At 35.8% G+C, this 11,562-nt stretch overlaps 1 protein-coding gene across 1 annotated transcript; it reads left to right on the forward strand.

Moving 5' to 3' along the window:
* The first annotated feature begins 5,060 nt into the window (after window positions 1–5,060).
* FUT9 (fucosyltransferase 9) lies at window positions 5,061–11,304 on the forward strand. Its single transcript, XM_081094264.1, has 2 exons — window positions 5,061–5,405; window positions 8,849–11,304. The coding sequence occupies exon 2, from the start codon at window positions 8,857–8,859 to the stop codon at window positions 9,934–9,936; it is 1,080 nt and encodes a 359-aa protein (XP_080950390.1). The 5' UTR covers window positions 5,061–5,405; window positions 8,849–8,856; the 3' UTR covers window positions 9,937–11,304.
* The last annotated feature ends 258 nt before the right edge of the window (window positions 11,305–11,562 follow it).

Here is an 11,562-nt window from a genome sequence, read left to right on the forward strand (position 1 = left end):
TCAGGGCACATGCCCGGGTTGCAAGCTCAACCCCCAGGGTCGTGCAGGAGGCAGCCAGTCAATGATCCTCTCTCATTATTGATGTTTCTCTCTCTCTCTCTCTCTCTCTCTCTCTCTCTCTCTCTCTCTCTCTCTACTAGAGGCCCGGTGCATGGATTCGTGCACTATTGTGGTCCCTCGGCCTAGCCCATCCGTGGGCAAACTATGGCCTGCGGGCCAGATCCGGCCTGTTTGAAATGAATAAAACTAAAAAAAAAAAAAAAAAAAGACCGTACCCTTTTATGTAATGATGTTTACTTTGAATTTATATTAGTTCACACAAACACTCCATCCATGCTTTTGTTCCGGCCCTCTGGTCCAGTTTAAGAACCCATTGTGGCCCTCGAGTCAAAAAGTTTGCCCACCCCTGGCCTAGCCTGTGGGGATCGGGCCAAAACTGGCAGTCCAACAATCCCTCATGGGTCCTGGATTGCAAGAGGGTGTAGGCCAGGCTGAGGGACCCCACCAGTGCATGAATCCATGCACCAAGCCTCTAGTAGTAACATATCAGGCCAAAATGAGAGGCCATTTTTAAAAGGCTTCCATTGACTTTACCTACCTAGTTGCTATGGGCTAAAATGTGGCAATAATCATATAAAGCACAGGTGTGGAAAGCCAAATGACGAAAGAGTGTTACACTCCAGGAAAGCCAGAAAGCCAGTTCTGGGAAAATGCCAAAAAATGCAGCCCGGGCTCTGTTTGCGGTATTCTCTATGGGCAGGCAGCACACAAGCCAAGTTACTCCTGGGCTCAGCGTCAGGTCTGATTTTTCTAGCCTCAGCCGAAGCCCACAAACAGAGCTTCTAATTTAAATAAAGACAGCAATTAAGAATTAGTGATTAGGAGCAGAGAGTGAACAGATAAAAGATCAACCTAAAAAAAGGTTAATCCCTAAATTGAAAAGGAAATTTCAAAGACCGTGAAAATGAAAATGCCCGAGATGAAGAAGTTCACAGCACAGGGAAACTGCAGCTGGCGGCTCACCCACCACAGGGAACAAATGTCTGAGACAAAAATGAAAAAGAGAGAGGGGTGGAGGGAACAGAGAGATGTTTTTGAAAATTTCTAAGAAATATCCTTAAAGATGAAAATACTGCAGAAATAAGTCAGGGGATTCTAGTACGTGCCAGAGTATGTTGTGAGGAATAATCAGGAAAAGGCTTGGTGACTAAGACCGGCATTGTTGGTGCAGCTTCTCCAGTGTTTGGAGGAAGTAAAGCAGAGCCTTCCCCCTGGAATACCAGACCCATGTCCAGAGGTCTTTAAGAGAGGCTCACAAACACACATTTGGTAGCATTCCAGAGATCAACCAGTGTCTTCTTGCCGAAGAGTGAATGGCATCTCTCCCAAAGGAAGGCGACATTTGGCTCAGGATCCAATGGGAGAACTGTGGACACTCAGAGCAGGAAGGCCCGCGGGAAAGGTTCCCTGGAATGTGAGGTGTCAAGGGAATCCTTGAAAGTGAAGCAATGAATATATATAATTTTGCAGTACTTTGAGGCCAAGTATATTTTGGTAGTACACAATGTATAAGGGTTATAGTTTTATTCTTGTAAAGGATCTTAGCATAAACATTGTAGGGAGAAGTAAAAGCAAAACAAAACAATAACAAGACAAATAACCCCCCCACACCCAAATAAATAAAGCAGAATCCCATACTGATATCATGATACTAAACACTATAATGATGACATGGGGAACAGATTGGTCTCTGAGTCTGCCTAAATAGAGTACTAGCTGTTCAGTTAGACACCACCTACCACCCAATATGTAAACTCTGGATGGAGTCCATGACTTAACATAAAGTGAAGAGAGTTGTTTGCTGTTTTGAGAATTTATATATAGTTTATTTTTAATCCAAATACTCATGGGTATATTTTGAAGTATTCAATTATACATTTCACATCCTGCAGAAAGTGAAACAAGAGGGGAGTTTCGGGTTTTTTATTAACATTATGATTATTTTGCTTAATTAAGGACTTTTATGTGTTTGTTTCAAGCACTAAAAACAATTATAACTAATGTAAGCAAAATGGAAATAATTGCAAGCTTCTTGGAGTAGCTCTTGGAACTGAAGAAATACCTGAAAAACCAATAACTGAAGGCAGGACCCTGGAAGCTCCTTGGACCCAGGTAGCAGAGTTCACTAAGTTGCCTTCTCAGAGAATCCCACTGTGATTAATTCGGCCCAACTTTTCCCCCTGGGAGCCCTTCAATTACAAATTCAAAGTCCCAGAGAGAGAGTTTGAATGACCTGGCTCCCTGCTCAGCACTGCTTGGGAAAGGGGGAGACAGCATTCTCTTAGCCCCAAAGATTGCACACAGGAGAGGAGAGGTAGTGTTCCAGTAGGAAAGTGGGGTGCTATTATCAGAAATAGAGACAGTAATTGCCAGGTAGTAAAAATCAGCAAATATCTGCTATAGACTCCTTAAGTACAATTTGCTTATAGAGTAACCTTTTACAAAAAGACTGATTCCATAAACAGCTGAAAGACGCTGATCCTTATATTCATCAGAATTTTGTATTATATATTTTATCCAGAGATTATTGATAATGAGTTATGTTTTAAATGTAGAAGTGATTGTGCATTGTTAGAAATGGTGATAATTTGCATAGAAATCAAACGGGATCTATTATTTCAAGAGTTTCGGCTGAGAGCTCTGATTCTTGTCCAATTAACAGGGAATAATAACATAATCACAAACACAGAATGCATTCTGTGTGGCACTATCAGAAGCACTTTACAAATTTCATTTTATTTAACAGGGAGAAGTCACAATGTGACTATCTGTGGTATTTTTAAACTATTTATAACTTTAGTCCACCTACTAATTTGTCAATGATTCATTTCTTGTCTTTGCGGTTGGTCTGAGTTTATCAAAAGATCCACAAGTGGATCCAAAGTTCTGTTCAAATGGTCTATGATCTTTTATCATGGATAAAACATCTCACCTTATCAAAGAATAGTTTGTGCACCCAAACCACCAGCAAAGAACATAGGTACCTCACAATGATTGCCAAACACATTGACACAAGAACTCCTAAGAGTATAGGGAAAATCTCTTCCACCCCCACATGCCTGCTAGTGTGAGACAGACAGGTGGGTTGAAGAAGTAGGTGGTGGGTACAACCTATAAAGTCCTAAGTGGCAAGTTACAAACCCACTGTCCTATTCTAGCTTACAGTTTAAGGCAAGTATTAGATTCTGTTCTATAGTATAGTGTACTCTATTTTTAATTAATTTATTTTTATTAATTTATATTTATTGTTGAAAGTATTACAGCTGTCCCTTTTTTACCATTGACCCCCTCCACCCTACACGCCCCTAGGACTTTACCACACTTTTGTCTGTGTGCATAGGCTATGCATATTTTCATATAAGTACTTTGGTTAATCTCTCCCCACCCACCCATCCACCCCTCCCCCCACTTTCCCTCTGAAATTCGTCAATCTGTTCTATGCTTCTGTGTTTCTGGATCTATTTTGTTCATCATTTTATTTTGTTCAATGGATTCTACATATAAGTGAGATTATGTGATACTTGTCTTCCTCTAACTGACTTATTTCACCTAGCATAATACTCTCCTCATCCCTCCATGCTGTATCAAAGGGTAAGAGATACTTCTTTTTTTATAGCTGCATAGTATTCCATTATGTAAATGTACCACAGTTTTTTTATCCTCTCATCTACTGATGGTCACTTGGGCTGTTTCCAGATCTTAGCTATTGTAAATGGTGCTGCTATGAACACAGGGGTACATATATCCTTTCTGATTGGTGTTTCTGATTTCTTGGGAAACATTCCTAGAAGTGAGATTACTGGGTCAAATGGGAGTTCCATTTTTAATTTTTTGATGAAACTCCATACTGTTTTCCACAGTGGCTGCACCAGTCTGCATTCCCACCAGCAGTGTACTAGGATTCCCTTTTCTCCACATCCTTGCCAGCATTTGTCATTTGTTGATTATTAATGATAACCATTCTGACATGTGTGAGGTTACACCTCGTTTAATTTAAAATATACATACACAATATAACAACAACAAAAACTTAAAGTAGAATTACCATTTCTTGAAGAAGCCCCTGTTCTCCTTGGTTTCATAATTCTCTCCCTAATACCTTTAAGTTTATTTATGGCTTGAGAAGCACAAGTTGAACCCTTTTTTATTACAAACTGTCTTCCATTCTTTAATACTCAATAGAGCAATTGTAAGGTATGACTGAAGGTTGTGTTTTAATGGAAAACAGAATCATATGCATACCAAGTTTTATAAAGTAGTACTTTTACTAAAGATTCTGTCATTTTTAATGCTAACATCTTTAAATTACATTTTTCCTAGTATTTGAAACTATTAAAATAATTGAAAAAGTTTAATTATATGATTTGCTATTGCAGTTTGCTTTATGCTATACACTTACTGTCTCTGATGAGCTCTATCCTGACACAGCTCCAGATGCTTTAAAAATAGGTTCTATTGATAAACAGTTGAAGGCATGTTGAGTATCCAATTATTAGGAATAGGTGAAAAGGTTCCTGTAAAGGGGATGCCAATTTAGCTCCAAGAGGCCAACTTTTCTGACAGTTTTCTGTACAAAGCAGGGGTTAATGAGTAACTGCTCCTCCTGTTTGGTACTTAACCCTGACAGCAGTTAAAAGGTGAGGGGAGAGGGTGTTCAGAGAGTTAACAAGAAGAACCCTAAGTAATACAAAATGTCCAGGAAGCAGGGGAAACTGAAAGGCACACAGTGGGCGGAACATTCTTTCTGCCTGGTGATTAGTTCCTTCTCATTTGGCAAAAAAAAAAGGGGGGGGGGCGGGGGACTAAAATGTGCTAGATTGATGCCAACTTTGAGACATGACAGAGGCAAAACTGGGAGATTTTGCTCGTCTAGTGATAGGAATACCTGCATGTCAATTTTAATGGTAATTATTCTGTTGAGAAATATATGTTAAATGTATCGAGAAATCAACTACGTATATATTCATTCATTCATACTTGGTTCATTTTGGTTTTTCTAGCTACCAAGCATTTTACCTTGCACATAGTTGGGGATTCATCAGTCATTCAGGTAACATATACAGCATTTATTAAGCACCTGCTATTTTCGGGTGATGAAGATACAACAGTGAAGAAACAAAGACCCTCACGAAGCTTCCATTCTGGTATCTCCAGGATGATTGCATTCTCTGGCTGCAACCCAAGGAATCAGTAATATAAAGTATAGTTATCAAATGCCCAGACTCTGGAGCCAGATGGCCTGCGTTTGAATGTGCTCTGCCATTTACTAACTGTGTGAACCTGGGCAAGTTTCTTAACCATTCTGGGCCCCAGACTCTTCATCAATAAAACTGGAATATAATAAGGTAATTTATGTGCTCACATATATATGTATAGATGTTAAAGTATATATATTAATGTAAGTGCTCAGATCAAAGTTTGGCACTAATAAGCACCATATAAATGTAACGTATTTTTCTTACTTAGGGAAAATTGATCTAAATTTAACTCATGGGTAAAGAGTCATCCTTTATTATAGAGAAAATGGTACAGACCAGGAATGTCAAGACAATAAAATTTGAGGTGCTAATGTACCTCAATGGATTATTGGTGCTTGCATTATTTGTTTAAAGAAAGCGCGAGCGAGCATAACTCAATGCTTAAGCTAGTGATATATCTCTGGCCCTCAATTTCCTCTGCTGTAAAGAAGAGGTGATAAAAGATTTCCATGATAAAGGCTCTATGAGAATTAAAAGAAATGATGTGTGCAAAGTGCTCGGCACAGGCCTAGCGGAGAATGAACATTTATTAAACAGTGGCTGGTGGCTATTAAAGTTTAACCCGATTATTTTAAATTGACATCATCTATTTAGATAGTTTCTGCCATTGCATTTCAACTCAAAAAGGACTTATGGAAATTTTCAATGAGGGCACTTCTAAAAATCCTTAAACATTGGTCACATAGAGAAAAACAATGACAACACTGCAGTGCTTAATCAAATCATGTATACCAAAGGTTAATATCACTCCATTAAAAAGGGGATCCTCCTAATAAATTTTCTCAGTCTGTAGATCCCAGTAGTGTCAAATGTAACTAAATTGCCATAAACCTGTTCATGAATTGCATCATGATATGCTTTCAATATGTTTTATTGCTACATTTTTGTATTTTTGCAACTGTGTTCATAAGTGAAATACAACTTTTTTTAGCTTTTCATATCTTCTTTTGTCAACAAGATAATAACTGGCTTCATATAATGAGTTAAGCTTCTTTATTTATCTTTCTGTTTTGTAGAATAATTTTTTTTAAGTGACAGCAGTGTTCTTTACTCATTGAATTGTTGATATCACTCCGGCAAAACTATCTAGCTCTAGTATTTGTTTTTAGTTAGCATTTATGAATACCATTTCTTTAATTGTTATTTGTTTAATCATAGTTTCTGATTAGAATTGGCATTTTTCTATTTGTGCAGAAACAACCATTTATTTCATCAGTTTTTCAAATGTATTACCATAAAATTACTTCAAATAGTCATTTTTAGGTTTTTTATGATAAACCAATATTACTTACTCTTTTTAGATATTTAATTTGATTTCTCTTCTTGATTATTACACTTACCTAAAGTTTACCTTAATATTTTTCCAATTTCATGAAATTATAATTGACATATAAAATAGTATTAGTTTAAGTCATACAACAAATAACTTAAAATATGTATATATTGTGAAATTATTACCACAATAAGTTTAGTTAACATTCATCATCTCACACAGTTATATGTGATATTAATTCTCTCAAATCTCTGCTCTCAATTTCGATGATTTCTACCCAAAATCTTAATCCTTTATTTCTTATTTCTTTGCACCATTGTTGAGTACAGCTTGTTCAGTGACCAATTTGTTAATTAATTTCCTGAAAACTGTGCAAATCTATACATTTTCTTATAAGTACTGTTTTAACTACATATTACAAAACTTGACAAGTAGTACCATCAATGTCATTTAGTCCTAAAGAGTTGAGATTTCCTTCATATTCATTCTGATTTTCTCTATCACTCGGTGGTTAATTAATAGTTCCTGGCATATTTAGAATATACTCTTTTCCTTTGTTAATGACTTCATAGGTCTGAAGCTAATTCTGACAGTACATCTCAGTCTCTGATTCCAATAATTCCTCTCTAGTGGTGTGTCTAGGATAAAATGTCCATAATTTTTTGACTCACAAAATCAAGCTTTGCCATGTAGAAAATATCATAGGCTTTAAGAAAACTATATAATAAAATAGAGGATTTTTTTGAAATGTTCACATAAATTTAAGTATTTAATTAAGAACAATTCCTCCCTTTTTCTTTAAACTTCTAATATTTCTACACTAGTTTTGATCAAGATTTTGAAATATTTTAAAGAATTTGAAATTGAAAGACCATATCATTTTGTTGAGAAGAATAATGAGTTTCAGAGACAGTTTTGTAAACATATTTTATCTTTGTGTTTATATTCATAAAGAGCCATCAATGGCAAAGAGGAAAAACCTTGACCATAATTCTATTTAAAAAATTAAAAGCCTTGATTCATCTTTTTAACTGCAATCTGCTAAAATTCATAAGATCAATACTGTTCTCCATGAAATTTAATTCTTCCCTTTTGATAATTCATTTATTGTTATTTTTATAATATTAATATCATTTTTAAATTTATTTTTATTTTTGAAAGTATTACAGATGTCCCTCCCCCCACCCCCATTGATCTCCTTCATGCTCCTCCCATAGCCTCTCCATGCCTTCCCTGCACTATTGTCTGTCCATAGGCTATGCATATATGCATATAAGTTCATTGGTTAATCTCCTTCCGGCCCCCATCTTCCCTCTGAAATACATCAGTCTGTTGCTTGCATCAATGTCTCTGGGTCTTTTTTGTTCATCAATTTATTTTGTTCATTAGATTCCACATATAAATGATATTGTGATACTTGTCTTTCTCTGACTAGCTTATTTTGTTTAGGCCCCTCCATAATACTATTATCATTTTAATGCTACAAAAAACTATTTTGAATGGCCCATACCGCATAAGTGGGAATGTTGTTCTAATGCCAACAGGGCATTTGATTATCACATCCTAGTAGATATTGGGTATAGTAAGAAATTATTAAATGCAAACCATAAAAAGGGTAAGAAAAAATTTTTTAAATTAAATAATAAGGGGTTTTTGTTTATTCAATGTTTGCATTAGTGCACTTACTAAAAAAACAAAATAAAAAAAAAAAAACAGATATCAGGTTAAGAGTTGCCATTTTTAACAGTGAATATAAACGTATACCAAAAAATACAAAAACATAACTTTTTCCTTTTAAATGTTGTTTTTTATTTTTTACTGAGTTTCATCTGAACTGCAAAGTTACATTGCAATCTCAAAAAGTACCCTAGCAAATGAATGATTATATCAACTGGGAAATTTTCACAAGTCTGGTCTAGTTTCAAAATATTAAAACTTTTAGCCAAAGCTTTCGTAATGACAGTCTGTCTTGCAGTGTTCAGCAAGCAAATAAAAATATAGCAGGTAAGGGTGACATTGAGAAAATAAACTGTAACTGGCTTGAAGATAGCTGGTACATGTTTACCAAATTCTGACTCATTTGTAACACTTAGGGGAAACTTCCTTTCAGTGGTTTGATAACACTAAAAAGGAAAATTCAGTTGATTCTGTGATTAAATGTGTTTTAGGATTTACAACATGTCTATGTCAAGTTATATTTATGATTAATTCTTCATCCCTACCCCTACCTACCCCTCTTTCTCTTTCTGTTTCATAGAAAAAATTATGACATCAACATCCAAAGGAATTCTCCGCCCATTTTTAATTGTCTGCTTTATTCTGGGCTTCTTTATGGCATGTCTTCTCATTTACATCAAGCCCACCAACAGCTGGGTGTTCAGCCCAATGGAATCAACCAGCTCAGTGCTGAAAATGAAAAATTTCTTCACCACCAAAACTGATTCCGTTAATGAAACTACTATTCTGATTTGGGTGTGGCCGTTTGGGCAGACCTTTGACCTTACCTCCTGCCAAGCAATGTTCAACATCCAAGGATGCCATCTCACAACAGACCGTTCTCTCTACAACAAATCTCATGCGGTTCTGATCCATCACCGAGACATCAGCTGGGATCTGACGAATTTACCTCAGCAGGCCAGGCCACCCTTCCAGAAATGGATTTGGATGAATTTGGAATCACCAACTCACACGCCCCAGAAGAATGGCATTGAGCACCTATTCAATCTCACTCTGACTTATCGCCGCGACTCAGACATCCAAGTGCCTTATGGCGTATTGACGGTGAGCACAAACCCCTTCGTGTTTGAAGTGCCAAGCAAAGAGAAGTTAGTGTGCTGGGTTGTAAGTAACTGGAACCCTGAGCACGCCAGGGTCAAGTATTACAACGAGCTAAGCAAAAGCATTGAAATCCATACCTATGGGCAAGCATTTGGAGAGTATGTGAATAATAAAAATTTGATTCCTACCATATCTACTTGTAAATTTTACCTTTCCTTCGAAAACTCAATCCACAAAGATTACATCACAGAAAAGCTCTACAATGCTCTTCTGGCTGGCTCCGTACCTATTGTCCTGGGGCCATCTAGGGAAAACTATGAAAATTATATTCCAGCAGACTCATTCATTCATGTGGAAGATTATAACTCTCCAAGTGAGCTAGCAAAGTATCTGAAGGAAGTTGACAAAAACAATAAGTTGTACCTTAGTTACTTTAACTGGAGGAAAGATTTCACAGTAAATCTTCCACGGTTTTGGGAATCACACGCATGCTTGGCTTGTGATCATGTGAAAAGGCATCAAGAATATAAGTCTGTTGGTAATTTAGAGAAATGGTTTTGGCATTAGAGTTTTCCAACATTTGCACACCTGGCAAAGTCTTTCGATGAAATATCATACAAGTTTAGAGAATGAAAAGAGAGATGAGACATTCTGCTTTTCTGTCACAATTTATTTTGATCACTCTCGGGTAACATATATTTTGATGAAGATTTTTTAAGAGTTCAGCATTAGCAATCACTCCATTTGGATTTAAATTATCCTGTATATACCTAATTATGGGCATTGAAAAATAATTTATTCTTCACTATCATTTATAAACATTGTTTTTTCACATTTTTTGTAGTTGTCTGTAATGTAAGTTTGTGGTACAATTACTGTTTGTATATTGATCATCTGTTTAATCTATTTGGGAAATGAAAATGTACATTTTAAAATATGAAATATTTTCACTAAATATTATAATCTCTAGTTCCAAGTTTGCATAATGTAACAAATGAAAAGTATTTGTAATTGAATTCCAACCCCTCTGACTTCTGAGTTGAACAAAGTGTGTAACTGTCTCTATTTGATCTATTTTTACCTGTTTACATGTTTGTGAAGGCAGAAATATTCATGTAGTGAAGAAGAAACATAGTGAAGCAGAACTGTTCTATTCAGAAAACTATTAGGTTTCCCATATACTTTCATTAAGCTGACTTGCAAATGCAGCTACTATTCTCATGATCTTAAGTTAAATTATTGAAGTATTTTTAAATATGTATTTTGGGGGATTTTTAGTATCTAGGAAATAATCCTAATAACACTTAAGAAAATCTAAGACAGTTCTCTTTTCTATCCTGATAACACATTATTATAATTTCTTCATATAACAAAAGGATATGTATAGATTGCATCACATTTATAAATGGCACATAAGTGTACAATTTTAATAACATACCAACTTAAAATATTTTTCTCTAAACCACTATTTAAAAGTTTATTTTAGCATATAGACAAGTAAATAAACATAACATTTGCAAAACTTTTGTCCTATTATCTAAAAGAACTTAAATAAAATTAACATCAAGGAGTTAAATATAAGATGTGAAACATAATAAAGTGAGGTTTTATAAGATCTCAATGCATATTTGTTGAATGAATAAATAAATGGCATTGAACATCCTGGGAAAATTTTATTAGTTTCAATGACGTGACAGTTTAGCCTAGAGGTACTCACTGGTGATGATGTTGTACATTTCTCTTTAGTAATTGTTTATACTATAGCACATGGTAAGGCCCTTGGGGCTTTACCAAACCAAAATAAGTTTGTCATTACACTAAGTTTTTGGAGAATTCACTTGTGAACTTAGTTGCTGTACAGCATTTCTCCTCCCTTAGGTTAAGGGCCAGATATAAGCATAGAACAGCAGGTGAGAAAAGTTGGGATGCTAAGAAATCTTCAAGAAAAGTAGTTCCCAAAAGAACTTTATTCCATTCATGGCAAAAACTCAAAAGAATTAGAATGTTCTGATGAGACCTATTTGAGTCTACTTGTGACTAATTCTAATAGTCCTATTACATGCAGCGTCAGTACTGTACAACTCAAATCCACAATCTTCTACATCAAATTCAAGAGAAAGAGGCCAATTTCAATTCAGTAAGAAGGAGGCGCCAACTGTTCCTAATAGGACTGCCATGGGAGGGAGCGAGCTC

This window comes from Myotis nattereri (genome assembly GCF_964212035.1).
Source record: "Myotis nattereri genome assembly, chromosome: 6".
Taxonomy (NCBI): domain Eukaryota; kingdom Metazoa; phylum Chordata; class Mammalia; order Chiroptera; family Vespertilionidae; genus Myotis; species Myotis nattereri.